At 40.6% G+C, this 15,950-nt stretch overlaps 1 protein-coding gene across 1 annotated transcript; it reads left to right on the top strand.

The window, feature by feature from the left end:
- Nucleotides 1-4,108: 4,108 nt before the first annotated feature.
- GCM1 (glial cells missing transcription factor 1) lies at nucleotides 4,109-15,032 on the top strand. The gene is made up of 5 exons (XM_077811580.1): nucleotides 4,109-4,192; nucleotides 8,149-8,401; nucleotides 10,603-10,715; nucleotides 12,051-12,179; nucleotides 14,280-15,032. The coding sequence occupies exons 1-5, from the start codon at nucleotides 4,109-4,111 to the stop codon at nucleotides 15,030-15,032; spliced, it is 1,332 nt and encodes a 443-aa protein (XP_077667706.1).
- The last annotated feature ends 918 nt before the right edge of the window (nucleotides 15,033-15,950 follow it).

Here is a 15,950-nt window from a genome sequence, read left to right as displayed (position 1 = left end):
TAGAATAAAAATGACAACATCCATATGAGGTGTCACGTACAAGCTAAAATAGAACAGTTAACTGCATGTCTTGTCTTGTCCAAACCAATACAATTTCCATTTGGCACAAACGATATGGTGTGTAATATAGCACTAATCAGTGTCCATTTAAAGGGCCAATGGCCACACTTGAGATCAGTTAAGTACTGGCACCAGCTGAAAGATTACATCAAAAATGGAATAAGGAAGGCTGATGATAGTGCTGACAAGAGTAGCTTCTTCACAGGGCAGTAAGTCAATATAAATGAAGGAGTTTGATCGTCTGAAAACTGTGTAATAGCTTACATCCATGCATTCGTGTGATCAGCTATTGGGTTTCATCACAATCTGGCACCTGAACAAAAGACACCAGCAGTCAACCTCTACAGAAAGTTACACTGGTTTCTGATATTGCTGTTTAGCAATATTACATGGTGTTTCGATGAACTGTGATCTTCCTGCCAAAAGCATTCCAGGCTCCAGATTTTTTTCACCTACCTGTGATTTCTCATAACAGAAGAAATATCAAAGGAGAGCATATGAGATTTGCTGTGGCTATGGTTTTAAAGAGTGTCCTTCCAAACAATGAAACATAAATTGCATTGAATTTGTGTAATATGTAGTAATATAGGAGTTGCCCGACCGAATCAGACTCAAGGTCCATCTAAGCCACTACCTTCTCTCCAACAGTGGCCAGATAGTTCAGAGGCAGATACAAGAACGCTCCTAGTCCCCTTAGGAGTTAAAGATTGGCTTAAACCCTGAAGCATGAGGTTTAAATATTTCTTCCAAAATGTCTGTTAGATGTCTTAGATGTTCCACAGATGTTCACATTAACTATTATAACACTGGTTATTGTTATCCATAAAAATATTTATTCCCTTTTTAAATCTTGCTAAGTTTTCCACCTCAACAACATCCTGTAGCAATGAGTTCCAGTCTAATTATGAATTGCGTGAAAAAGGATTTCCTTTTCTCAATTTTTGAATTTATCGTGTTTAATTTCATTGAATGTCCTCTTGTTCTTGAGTTGTAAGAGAGACCAGGAAGTTCTGTTCTAACTTCTCTTTACTTTTCACTATTTTATACATTTTTATTTTATCCCCTCTTATTCATCTCCTTCCTGAAGTAAACAATCCCAGTCTTTTCAATCTCTTATGAAGAGAGTTTTCCCGTGGCCCTATTTGTTTTATTGCCTTTCTCTGAACCCCTCCTCATTATACAACGTCCTTTTTGAGATGAGGCCAGTACTGCACAGTATTCTAGATGAGACCACAGCATTAGTTTATATAATGGCATTATAATATTTTCTGTATTATTCTCCACCCCATTCCTTATGTATTCTCACATCTTGTTTGCTTTCTTGACTGTTGAACAGACGTCATCACCGAGCTGTTCACAGTGATCCTCTAGTCCCTTTCCTGAGCTGATACAGTTAATTTAGAACCCTGTAAGGTGTGTGTAGTAAATATTTAGATATTTCCCTGCAGTGTGAATTATTTTATATTTAGCAACATTAAACTTCATTTGCCATTGTGTTACCCATTCACCTTCCCCTGAACTTCAGCACAACCCTCTCTGGTCTCGACTAACCTGAATAACTTTGTCATGTGCATATTTTGCTACCTTACTGTTGGCATTCTATCACACACAAAAGCAGGCTGACTACCTGACTATTTAAGGGAATGTGGTATAATTTATGTGAGGGACAATATGAGCTGCAAGTCAGACCCCAACCTCCCATCCTACTAATGCTGTAAATGAGTCAATATATAGGACTCTTTACAAGTTTTCTTACCTGTCGCTGACTGTGAACATCTAAGTTTTGATTGGATAGCAGCCAGCGCACATTAGCATATAGTATCTGATCATGGAATAGAGTACAGCTACTGAGACTTAGGAAGTGATTGAAGCCTGAGTGCTCTGCCCTCAAAAAAGCTCTTCATTCAGATGACACTACATCAGTTTCATCCACATAAGAAGTTAAGGAGGTAAGATACGCCATTGAAGTCCTAGCTGGTGGCTGGTTAAGAGGATTGCTTTTTTTTTTTTAAAAAAAGGGGGGGGGTGGGAATTATTTACCATAGAGTAAAATTTAGATTTTTGTAAAGTTGATATAAGAAGATAAACAAATAGCAATCAAAATAATTTGAAAGCCACCATGCAATTCAATTACTAGAAGTTTTGCAGTATTTCAGTCTATACCAACACCTAACTGTACAAACATGATTCTCTGCAACTGTCTTTTTTTTCTGTATTAATCAGCCATCGTTTGTCATTCACTGAATTTTAATGTAATATTTAATTTATGCTTTTTTCTTTGGCAAACCAATATAAAAGGAAAATGCTCCACTACAAATTGTTAATGATTAATTCTAATGAAGAAAGGAATTAAAAATCAATTTTCAAGCCAGTTCATTTTGAAAAGTAATTGAAAAAAGATTTGGACTGTCTTTCTGAATTATATAACAGGTCATTTAATATTCAAGGGTAATTTGTTTCATAAATTCAACACAGCTTTCCAATGCAACTCACATTTTACATTGTCTGTTCTAATGTTACTGTCCCTGTCTGCAGCGGTGACTATACTAGCCCTTGTGGTATAATATGAGAGTATATGAAGACCTGATGTTTTCTATAACCTTTTGTATGTTCTATGTAGTAAAGCAGCTTTTCCCGGAATAATTTTTCCAGCTCATTCTGATAACATCTTTTCTGGAGCAAAAATGACTTAGTTGCCTATTAAGAATTAAACTGCCAATTCAAATTGCTAAGCAATTAATGTTAAATCCCATGTGTCATGTTTAGTGTCTTTTTGCATGTATTTTGCTCTGAATATCTGATCACAGTACTCTGCAATTCCCTATTGTTTTACCATTGATATGTTCTGATTTACTTATTGGGGAGTAATACTTTGAATATACTGCTTATGGCACCTTTCATCCATGGATCTCAACATGCTTTACAAATGTTCACCAAGCCTCATAACACTCCTGTGAGGTATTATCAAACGAATCTCTTAGATGGGTAAACTGAGGCACCTCTCCAAGATCTAGTCACTTGCATAGCCAATAATAATAAAATAATGGCTCCCAGTTCCCTATTCCAGTTTCTGGACAAACTGCCTAACACATTATTATGCTATATATTTCACCACTCAGCATGCTGCATCTGATCCTTAGCTGGTGTAAATCAAAGTAACTCCATTGAAGATAATGAAGCTATGACAGTTTCCACCAGCTGAGGATCCAGCTGATACTTTTCAGATTTATCTTCTCTCTCAGAAATAATAATGATTTCACCCAAGAAAAAAGAACTTTTTTTATTTATGTGCACATTGCTGTTTTGGTGCTATGCTTATGCTTATGAAATTATGACTGGAAAGCATAAGGAACTACATGTGACTGTATCGGATGCCCACAATCATTTTTAACTAACACACCAAACTTTCTTCGGTTTGTCTGCTAGTTGAGATAGGAAAATGCATGAAGCCTGCCCAGTTCCATCCATTATTGTAACTGATGGGCTCTCAGAGATGTGTGCAATTTTGTGAAGTGGCCGAGAACCATATCAATTCAAATAACATGACAGAGTCACCTATTGCTCCTCACCTTGGTAATGTACAGCAGGAGAAAATCCTATTGTGTAACCAACAAGAATAAAGAGGCCTTTGCAAGTGCTGTGCTTCTCAGTTATTTTGGCTCTGACAATATAGGGCCTGATTCTGATCTCACTTACAAAGAGGTCTGGGAGTGGAGTTACGTGAACATACATTTGGTCTGAAAGGAGAATGAGCAAAACCAAACAGTCAATAAACTCATGGTGTGCTTTCAGTTAATGATGCCTCCATAAGATCACATTCTATCTCTAAGCTATATTTTCCATTGCTTTGTCTGCTTGCAAAACTTTTAATGGAACAAGTTTTTCTGGCAGAAGAACACTGATTTTTATCTTTAATGGGCAGCCTCTCTATCGTTTAGCTTCAGGAAACAGCTTCCTCATTGTAAACTGCCTGAGAGTGGTGACAGCTAGTCAACTTCAAAAGCAGGCAGTGGAGATTTGCTTGCTAAGTTTGGGAAGGAATTCAGAAATGCTGAAAGCTGCAGATGACATTATGGACCAGGAGGACTCCACTTCTCAAAGCTGGGATATCAATGACATCAAACTGCCTCAGGTACGTGTATTTGTTTTATAAGGTATTTTAGAAGTTCAGCCAATCATGGAATACCTTCTGAAACATTCATATTTTATCATCTTTCCTTGTTTGCCACTTCCCCGGTATCCAGGGTGTATGGTAAAATGAGACATTTTGTTGAACAGCTAGAAAATTATTCAGTAAAACATTTAAGCATTCATACATTTATCCTTGAATTATACACCTGAAAGAGCTGTCTATGTGTTATAAGAAATAGTGATACTCTAGTTTCACTAAAAGAAAAGGAGGACTTGTGGCACCTTAGAGACTAACCAATTTATCTGAGCATAAGCTTTCGTGAGCTACAGCTCACTTCATCAGATGCATTCAGTGGAAAACACAGTGCGGAGATTTTATGCTCAAATAAATTGGTTAATCTCTAAGGTGCCACAAGTACTCCTTTTCTTTTTGCGAATACAGACGAACACGGCTGCTACTCTGAAACCTCTAGTTTCACTAACTTTCTAGTTCACTGGTTGGACGAAGCAGCTATTCAATATTTTATTTTATCCTCTCTCTTGAATGTCTTATTTATTGCATATCATTCAAACGTGCTGAGATGGTACCTGAGGCACAGAGTTTAAGGTCAAAAGTGTCCAGTAACTTTGCGTTCCCAATTTGAGATACCTAAGACTTGATTTTTTTCAGAGTACTTTGCATTATATAGCATTTTATTGGTTCAAAAAGCACAGCTGCCACTGCTTTCAGTTGCAGATGTGAGTTCTCAACACTTCTGCAAATCAGAGCCCAGGTTCAAGTTAGGAACCCAGAACCTTTGCAGCCTTAAAGTTCTTTTAATATAGTTTTGTATGTGTGTAGTTTCCTAGGTTTTTTAAAAAAGCAAACAGAAAAAAGTGAAACTCCAATAAGTGGCAACATCTTGACACCAACATGGGTCTTCAGCATTGTTGGAACATTTAGATCCAAGCCTCTGCAGCTTGAGCTAACAGAGGACCACTAGCTGGTTGTCCTTCTGTATGTAGACCAGCTACTAGTAGGGCATTAGACACACACTTTGGCTGGAGGTATAAGAGATATTTGTTGACAGCAGATGAATGGTGACTCCCAAGCTCTTTATCCCAGTCCCAGTTTTCTTCTTCATGCTCCCCTTTAGAGTCCCAATCTTCCATTACATCAGTGTCAAGTCTCGATCTGCCTTCCTGAGCTTCTCATCCCGATATCTGCTAGGCCCCTTGTCCCAGGCTCCTTACCAAGCCAGCTCGGTCCCTCACCCACCCAACCCCAACTCCTCATCCAATCTGTCTCCCCACCTTGGCTCCCACTCACAATCACCCTCCCCACCCAGGCTCCTTGTCTCAGTCCCCCTTCCACCCTAAAGGCTTCTTGTCCAAATCTACTGCCGCCAGTGGCCCTCCTCCCGTCAATCCATCTCTTCTCCCATCTGCATTCAAGTCAGGCAGATTCCAGCTCCGCACTGCCTAGGCGCCAGCAGATGGAGCATAGAGAGCATAGAACAAATGGTCTCCCAGTTCTCATTTCCCAAGCCTGGAGTCACAGCAGCTGGAAGCAGCGAGTGCAGGGAGAATTTTTATCAGCCATTGGATTCCTGGGCTGGAGCATGTGCAGTGCAGATTAAATCTTCAGAGCATTTAGCTGCCAAACTCTAACAAGTCTCTGCTGAGCATGTGTGAACTGTGTAGAACTGGCCATAACTCAGGATTTTCAGTTCCCAAAAAATTTCAGTATTTTGGAATTTATTTTTGTTCTAAACTGAATTAAAAACAATTATACCAAATTCTTTGTGCACCCACAAAGCCTGAAAATTTTCATTTTGGAAGCACCAAACCATAATATTTCCAAAATTAAATATGTGAAATTGACATTCTTGTCAGTTTCACTGTTAGCACAGCTAGCATAAGAATATCACTTTTATTCAGCAGCTGTCTGGGCTCCCAGGGTCCGCTGGTCCAGGGCAGCACCACCATGTAGACTGTCGGGGACCCCAGGGTTTCCAGATTTCTGGGCCAGCTGGCACCCTGGCTACCTACTCAGGTGTCCGGTAGACCAGGGAACCAGCTGGCTTGGGAATTTGGAAACCTTGAGCCCTCCAGTGTGAAGCTGTCTGCACAGAAGAGCTGCCCAGCAGCAGCCATGGACACTGAAAGCCCAACACAGGACTTCCAGGTACCCAGTTCCGAAACAGGCAGCCTGGAAGACCTGAGAGCTTGTCTATACAAATATATAGTTCACGAAAAGCTGGGGTATAAATCTACCCCACATCAACCTGCTGCACACTAAGTGTCCATGTGAACTCGCTACTGCACACTAAAAGTTCTATAGTGAGCTTTGACCTACCCGGCTTTGAAACAGGAGTAGATTAATTTACCTTGAGTGGGGTTCACCGGGCTTCCAGGCTCTGAATCTGCTAGCTGAGCTGTCTCTAGAGACAGGGCACCTTGAAGCCTGCCTTGAATGGGCTGTCCTAGAGCCCAAGCTGGAGCTCAGGCTTGCAGAGTTCTATGCTTCCTGCTCCACAGCAGAGAGATGGGCAGTGCTGCTGCAGAGAGGAGAGCATAGCAGCCCTGAGAGCTCCAGCTGGGGGTGCTAGGCTCCGGGCTCCTGGGCTTTTGTGCTTGGGGCTTCTGGAGCTGCCAGGGTCTCTGTGGAATGGGAGCCTGGAAACCCTGCAATCCCCAGCACAGGGCAGTCTGCAAGGTGGGGCTGCCCCAGAACATGGGCTCCCCAGCAGCCATCCAGGAAACTGGGTTTTGAGTAAAGTTTGATCAAATCTGTAATAGATTCAGCGAAACTTTTCGCTCTGCTGAGCTGGTACTTTCTGATTAAACTCAGATTTGTCAGAAAATTTCTGGCCAGCTCTAGAATCAAGATTTTTCAAAGGAACAGAACTTGTCAAACTTGTGTAGTTTTTCACAGGGGTGGCAAAGAAATCTCCCTGATGCTAGTCTCTCACAATAGATCTCCCAGCCAGTGCAAATTAGCAAGGTGCTTCCGTACTGCTTTCATGGATCTCAGTCTCTTTTGACCTTTTTTCCTTTCTTTTTTTTTCTTGAGCGTAATGAAAGCAAACAGTGCTTTGCTGAGACTAGTTCATGTTGTCACCAATCTATTTCGCATTAAGGCATCAGAGTGTTTGTTTGGTTCTTTATAACCTATTTACATTTTCTTCTTGTACTAACTGTAGCCATTGTGTTGATGTCTGGCTGGCTCCTTGCTAAAATGTCATTTTGTTTGTTTAGTTTTATATTTGTTGTTTACAATATAGATTTTTGACTCCACCTCTAATAGAAAAATAAGGTCTGACTGAAATCTGTATTGGGGATGGTGGAGGGGGAAGAGGTTTAAGTTAGGATAGAAATCTGGTCTGAGAATTAGCAATTGACCTGAACAAAATGCTGGATCTGGAGACCCAGGAAGCTTTGAAGCAGTCTGGATATGCTTCAGTGCTCATCCTCTCTCTACGGAAAGTCCAGGCTAAACCAAACCAGATGCTTGGCTCTGACTCCAAACTTTGCAACACAGGCCCATCTTTAATAATAGTAATGGTGAAGTAGGCCATGGAGCATACAAGAAATTAACCTGCTAATAATTGCTAAGTTTGACGGTTGTGTAGGGTATTTCATTTAAAGGAGGTGGCTTAAAGTAGGTACCTTGCCTTCCACTCCTGAGGCTGCTCTGCACCTGGCTGGGCCCTGGAATGAGTTAGAGCAGCCTGAAGGCCAAAGGGCTGTTCTGGCAGCTGGTCAGATCATTAGAGCAAAGTGAAACTGCAGCCATGGTCCCTTTCCCCAGACATCCCCCAAGCCTATACTGAAGGAATCCTCCTGTTACTGGCTAGTCTGGATTTAGGCCTGCTACACAATGCCAGAGTGACAAGGATCTAGCCTATTGTCCTCAAATTGAGAAACTACTTTCTTTCCTTGGCTAAAATGTGGCATTCTTTGGGTTCTTAACAGGATGTGAAACAAACAGATTGGTTTCAGGAATGGCCAGATTCCTATGTAAAGCATATCTATAGCTCGGATGATAAAAATGCTCAGAGGCACCTGAGTAGCTGGGCGATGAGAAACACCAATAACCACAACTCTCGCATCTTAAAAAAATCCTGCCTTGGGGTAGTGGTCTGCAACAATGACTGCTCAGCCGCAGATGGGAGGAAGATATATCTGAGACCAGCCATATGTGATAAAGCCAGGCAAAAACAGCAAAGTAAGTATGACCGTGTGCAAATGGCAACGCCTGCCCTGGTTCTCTTATTAATACCCTTGTTAATATATTATTATAATATCATAGAAATTAGAGATGGAAAAGACTAATTGCATCATCCAGTCTTTCCCACTGCCATTGCAACAGTATTCCCTATTATTAAATACAACTTGCATGTTTCAGAAGAATACTAATGAGTATTGATTCCTTTTTGTTTTTACTGATTTGGCTTCTCAAAACTTTCTTTTGCAGCCTGGCTAGTCTTAAAAGTCAGCATGTACTGTCTCTATTTTGCTTTAGCTAAGGCTTGATATCCAGCTTGGCACAGATGAGTTCCTAGTACATTAATCTGCACAGGAACCTCTCACTTCCATTGGAAAATATTTTTACTTAAAGGTGACCTCCAAAGGAAAAAAATGAGTTGATTTTTTATGATGTAGTTTTTTTACTTGTATCTGTATTAGAAATTCAGCCCGTCTATGTTGGAAGACTCTATGATGACTGGAAAATTACTGAAAAGGGGACAACACAAAAGCTGAGAGATCAAAAATGAGTAATTCAGAAGGGAAGAGATTTTTAGCTAGACTTGTTAAAATTCTTTTTGATTGTTTGGTTTCGTTAACAGTGACTAATGAACGTTTTGGATAAAGGAAGATTTTGTTAAAGACTTCAGTTAAAGTTAGGCTTGAAAGTATTAAATTTTATTGGTAAATTTTATTGGTCAGTAAATGATATCACAGTGCATGTATTAATTGTTTACAATATAGATTTTTTTTGGTATTAATTTACCAAAAAAATGCTTCAATAATAATCAAAACTTACAGATAGGCAAAGAAAGAAAAATGCTGGTTGAGAACTTATTAGAGTTTGGTTTAAGGATATTTACTGAGCAAATTTTTACATGTGATGTTATTCCCCTGATAATTTTGCACAACTGTGAAAATTTAAATCTATTAAAAATAATTTAAAGTGCTTAAAAATAAACATCTATATTATCCATTGAAATTTATTTAAAAAAAAAATCAAATTCGGCCAAATCTAGTTGAAGTGCTAGAGCCCATTATAAACATCCCTGAGCTCTCACATAGGTCCCCCAGCCAAACCAGAAAAGATCAGACTTGAAATTCCTGATACCACTAAATAGAGCTGGTTGAAATTTGGCATTTCCATTCCTCAGGAAATTCTGGCATTTCAAAATTTCCTTTCATCCCAAATCACAATGAAAAGTCAACATTTCTAAATTTCCCACAAAATAGGATTGCCAGAATAATTGGTTACAGAACTATCTAAATGACCTGATCAAAACTTTTTGTTTTGATTAACGCTGAAGTACTTTGTTTCAAATTTATCACTCAAAATATATTATATTAGTTGAAATGATAAAGCTGAAACAAGGCACTTGAATGCACAGTCAACCTGTGGAACTCATTGTCAGGGGATGTTGTGAAGGCCAAACTATAACAGGGTACCAAAAAAAGAACTAGATAAGTTCATGGAGGATAGGTCTATCAATGGGTGTTAGCCAGGATGGTCAGGGATGCCACCCCATGCTCTAAATGTCCCTAGCTCTGTTTGCCAGAAGCTGGGAGTAGATGACAGGCAACGGATCACTTGATAATTGCATGTTCTGTTCATTCCCTCTGAAGTACCTGCGTTGGCCACTGTTGGAAGACAGGATACTGGGCTAGATGGACCATTGATCTGACCCAGTGTGGCCGTTCTGATGTTCTTAGGATAATTTTTCATTGAATATTTTGATGAACTTGTTTGCAGTCTGGCAAAATGTTTATTGTATTGAATCAGCATTTTCCAGTGGAAAACTGTTCTATCAGGAAATTTTTAACCAGGTTTACTTCTAAGTTGAAAAACAATCAGAAGACCAAAACCTTCATTGCCCAGTCTTTCAGCCCTTTTTTAATACTTTAATGAAAAACCAACCTAGGTGCAAAAAAGTACAGTTTTTAAAAATATCCTTTGCAGGTCACCTTGAACTATAAAACAGGAGAAAGGTCATTCTTTGCCAGTGTTTGGTTTTCTATATGTATGAAAGGGTTTTTTGCACAGTTCTACTCAATGCATCTTCTGAGCATACAAGCACCATAAGGTAACAATCCACTGCAAATGAACCATTCTCACCGACTGGATTCATCTGACTGCTAGATCCCCTGCACAGATGCCAATGTATCCTCCTACCCTTGTTGCAGGGAAATGCTGTCCAAACTGCAGTGGACCTTTAAAGCTTATTTCCTGTCGAGGCCATGGTGGGTACCCTGTCACCAACTTCTGGAGGCATGAAGGGCCATTCATATTTTTTCAGGTTGGTGTAAAACAGTTTTATCCAGATCAACTTAAACAGGTATTGAATCAGACTAACTAAAGACATTTATTTGTCCTAACTAATAGGAATCTTATATTATCATTACTTTGTAATGCACCATAAACCATGAGGGCAAGTCTACACTGCACCTGGGTGTGTGCTTCCCAGCCTGGGTAGACAGGTATGGACTAGATCTGCTTGAGCTAGCGTGCTAAAAATAACAGTGTAGATGTTGTGACACAGGTGGCGGCATGGGCACGTGGGTGGGGGGGAGAGGGGTGTCAGGCAGGCTTGTACTTAACATCCACACTGCTATTTTTAGCATGCTAGCTAGAGCAGAGCTAGCGTGTGTCTATGCAAGCAGGGAGATGCTCTCCCAGCTGCGGTGCAGACATAGTCCTATACTTTAGAGTCTAGACTAAGCCCTGACCCTTACAGCTTCAGACATGCTGTTTTGATGTTACATCCTTCCCAGAATGCACCATCCAGAAATAAGGATTTCTTAGAGCAGTAAGGAGTCAGACCTAAGCATTTGTCTGTGGTAGCCCATCGTATACACACTATATTTTTTTAGCATTTAGTACAAATTGCTCAAACAGTTAGATAATCGGCCAGATCTTGACTGGTGTAAACAGATTTTTTGTAAAGCTTTACTATGACCCTTTGGGAAATTTGCAAGGGGGGTTGTTTTGTTTTTTTGTAAGTATTTATACTCCCATAAACATTGTGAAGTGCTCATATACTATGGTAAACATATTTGTTCTGACAACACTACGCTGTGTGGCAAGGTAGTGCTATTATCCACATTTTACAGATGGGGAACTGAGGCACAGAGAAGCTAAGTGACTTGCCTCAGGTCACAGAGGAAATCTGGGGCAGAACAGGGAACTGAACACATGTCTCTTAAGTCCAAGGCTAAGTTCTAGACTATCCTTCCTCTCCTCCAGGTCTTTGCACCTGCTGGGGACCTGGCCAAACATATTTTGTTTTAATAACTAACATATTGTATTTACAAACATGCTTATATCAAGTTAATTCTCAAAGAAATAGAGGTGGAAATAAATTTTCTGATTGATCATACCATATATATAGTCTTAGTTTTGAAAGATATGTGTGTGTTCATTAAAGAACTAATGGAACTGGCTACTCACACCATCAGCAGACCATCCTATTCCATTTTGCTGAGTTGAATACACCATGTGAGGTGAAAGGGTCTAACCCACTGGGCCACGCAGCCCCTACGTGGATTTTAAATATGTACCGTAAGTGCTGAACGCTTAAAGTTATTGCATGGGCTCTGTTTTTAACTTGAACTTAACCCATTCCTTTCTAAAGTCTAAGGGGGCCCATGATCACCCAAGGCCAGAAACAAAACTAGAAGCAGAAGCAAGAAGATCAATACAGAAAGCACATACAGCTGTTTCTCCCACCTCTCCAAGACTAAAAAGATGCCGGGAGGCTGAGGTAACTTTTATTATTAATATACAGAGGGCTCAACAGTCGCTTGTCCTATGTGCCATGCTGCTCAGGTTACCTGGATCTTGGGTGTGGGAGTCAGCAACCTTGGCACACGTACCACTGAATAAAAACTATGGCCAGATTCTCCCCTCCCTTAGAAAAGCCCACAGGACAGGAGACATCTGTCGTTTCAGCTTTCCCCTCAGAACTCTCCCCAGACTGTTGTGTTGTGGGGACTCTAGAGTGACCAGATGTCCCGATTTTATAGGGACAGTCCTGATTTTGGGGTCTTTTTCTTATATAGGCTCCTATTACCCCCGCCCTCTGTCCTGATTTTTCACACTTGCTGCCTGGTCACCCTAGGGGACTCTAACCCTGCAGAATGAGCTGGGTTTTACCAAAATAACCTGCAAATCCCCATGATTTGTAGCTATCAAGGATCCACTAGAGGCATAGGATTATCCATGTGCAGACTGTGCAGTAGCTCCAGGTCCCCTTCCACCACCACCACCTCCATCTATCTGCCCATGCTACTCCAAATGGGAGTTGTACTGCCAAGACATTCCCCACTTGCTGAAAGAATAGGTCTTATTATAACATGCCTGGAAGGAGAACTATAGAAAATATATGATCTAGAAATAAAATAATTTTCAGTAGAATGTTTTCAAACTTTTCCATATGGTATCAGCGGGTCTTTAACTAAGGCAGGGCTGGGCCCTAAAGAATGTACAGTCAGGGGAATTTCTTCATGCAGATAGTTCCAGAATACGTGAAGGGAGTTTCCCTGCGGCTGGGTCCATCAAGTCATAAAGTTGCAATAATTAAAAGGATGCAAAAGTAAAATGACAAAGAACAGAGGCCTGTAAGCACTAATAATTAAATATACACCAAAAGAAGGTGTTCTGCAAGGAATTAAACCTTGTAAAATTATAATCCAATAATTAGAGTATTTAAAGAGATTGCAAAACACCCAGAAACTCTGCTTAGCAGAATACTTCCAGTGTGCTGCACCTTCACTGAAGGAAACTGACATTTGTGAAGCTCTGAATTTTAAAGAAATAAAAATGTCAGCTAAAAATTAGGGGAAATACTTTTACAAATGTGTGAAGAATCATATTTACTGGGGTGAAAAAAAATCAACTTAAAATGTAACAACCATTTAAAAAAACCATCGTATCCAACTGCAGCAAAGCTCCATAGAAATAAGTAAATTAGCCTCTGTGATAGTAAATGTATTAAAACAGCAATTTCATTCACAATTTCATTAATTAGTATTATTTCAATACACTCTAGTATTTGATTCTAGGTACATTTTCTAGTAAGTCTTTGGAAGGACTTTGGAGGCTGAACTATCTATCATACTTATCTGGCCCCCATCAGCATAGCATCTGAACACTCCACCTTTAACGTATTTATTTTCACAACCCCCATATAGTACTATTACAGGGATCGGCAACCTTTAGCACACAGCCCACCAGGGTAAGCCCCCTGGCAGGTCAGGCTGGTTTGTTTACCTGCGGGAAGCGGTGGCCAGCACATCCCTCAGCCCATGCTGCTTCCCGCAGCGCCCATTGGCCTGGAATGGCGAACCACGGCCAGTGGGAGCTGCGATCAGCCAAACCTGCGGACGTGGCAGGTAAACAAACCGGCCCGGCCCACCAAGGGGCTTACCCTGGCGGGCTGTATGCTAAAGGTTGCCGATCCCTCTACTATTATCTCCATTTTACAGACAGGGCAGAGTGATTATGTGACTTGTCCAAGGTTACACAGGAAGTATGTGTCAGAGAAGAGAACCAAAGTCTTAAAAGTCCCAGACTAGCATCCAAACACCAGGGCCAGCCTTCTTCTTTCTCTGAACTATGATTTTCCTTTCCTGTTTATCATTTGGGGCCCCAGCTTGCTAAGATTCACCATTACAATCCACAACATTAACATAACGCAAGGAGAGAAGACATATAAACTCAGATACCTTTGGTACTCTGACTGGATCTGTTTTATTGTTTGCATTAAGAGAATTAATTGTTCTGGGTTAGTTATAAGGGTTTCTTTTTCTTTTTTGTTTGTTTTTGTTGAGTTAATTATTACATTTTATTTTTCTTTCTTAAGTCCCTGACAGGTGAGATGCAAAGTCAAGAAGCTTTGCCTTTACTTCTTTCCAATCAGGAAAATTACATATCTCCCTGTAGTTTTAATGGACATTTAATAGACAAAAACCCTCAAGAGCAAATAATAAATAATTGTTTGTCTCTTGCCAAAAACTATGGGTTTGGAAGATCCCCTTACCTAACAGAACACTCTCAGGACACAGGATCTAACAAATACTACGAGAAGTGCAAAGAAATTGGCAGCAGGGAGCATGGTAGCGGAGACCTGTCTGGACCGTCTGTGTGCAATATGTACGCTGACTATGGAGAGCCACAACCCTGGAATAAGAACACTGCCCTTGAAAGGAATCCATGTACTGACAAGTGTTGCAATGGTTCTGCTTTATCTTTGGCTGATCTGCATTGTGAAATCGTTTCTTCACAAAACTGTATGGACTCCAGTATCCAACATGTTCCCAATATACCACCTACAACAAAGGCTGGCTACCATCCTGCCAGGCCTAACACAGGCCTGTCTGGAGATGATTTTTATGAAGGGAAATTGCATGTGAATTACAACAGCAGCTACATCCCTTCCTCTTTCTACCATCTCTCTTCGGAGGATCCCTACCTCATTATGAACTCTGCACATCACCATCAACAGCCTTTGCCACTCACAAAAGGAAACGAATGGGACTTTGAAGAAGAAAGAAAATATACCAATCTGGATTACTGCAACAATGAACTGTTTTTTAGTCTCTGTCCTTTACGATGATCATGTTTATCATTTCCCCTCTTCCCTGTACCTGTAAACGTGGGCCTGATTCTCTGCTCTGTGTAACATGAATATAAAATGCAGCCTTTCTGATTGGGCAGCCCTCTACCCCTCACTCTACATAGGCATACAAAACTGTGTGTGGGGGGGTAGATAAGCAGGCTCAGGGAGCACAGCCACCCTGCACCTCCCTGCAGGCCTCTCCTCTCCCTTGTGCAGAAGGGAAGGGGAGCCATAATCCATCCCAGTTAAGTTACACCCCAGGGAATGATGTAGGGGATAATCTACTCCCTGTTTGTGGACATGTCCATTCATGGAGCCTCACTGATCTCTTCTGTCACCCTTGAATTGTTCTTAACATTAGCCATATTTCTTTTGCAAAACTTGCCCTACTTTTAGTTTAAGGTTGCAACAGTCCTTGACTACATATGTCCCTTATTCTACCCCACATTTAAATTATGCAAACTTGATTTTAATGGGAGCTATCAGTGAGCAGCACTCATGAAAAATCAAGTCAAGTATGTAAGTGCCTAAATATGGATTTTGCTGCCTACCTTTAGGTGACCAACTTTGAAAATTTTGGCAGATTTCTTTAAACTTCCTTTGGAGCATGTATCTTTTCAGCAGTTATATAATCTCTGTTGCTTTTTGGATTCTGTTTCATTGTTCTCCATTCCACAGCAAAGTGTACAGTATTTCAAAGCACTGTACTAAGCTGGAATTTAGCAGTGATCACTAGAAGAGACTGCTCTGGACCCAGATACTCTGAGGAAGTTCAGATCTAGATCCACATTTCCTGCTGGCTCCTGTTAATATAATGGGCTGAACCAAAACCCTGGATCCACAGACCCTTGGGCTTTGGGATCCAGATCCAAACTGTGTACTTTGAGCACATCTCTACTCTCTAGTCTTCCAAGC

This window comes from Eretmochelys imbricata, chromosome 3, assembly GCF_965152235.1.
Source record: "Eretmochelys imbricata isolate rEreImb1 chromosome 3, rEreImb1.hap1, whole genome shotgun sequence".
Lineage (NCBI taxonomy): Eukaryota > Metazoa > Chordata > Testudines > Cheloniidae > Eretmochelys > Eretmochelys imbricata.
The sequence above is the reverse complement of the archived record's forward strand: the minus strand, read 5'-3'. Positions and strand labels throughout refer to the sequence as shown.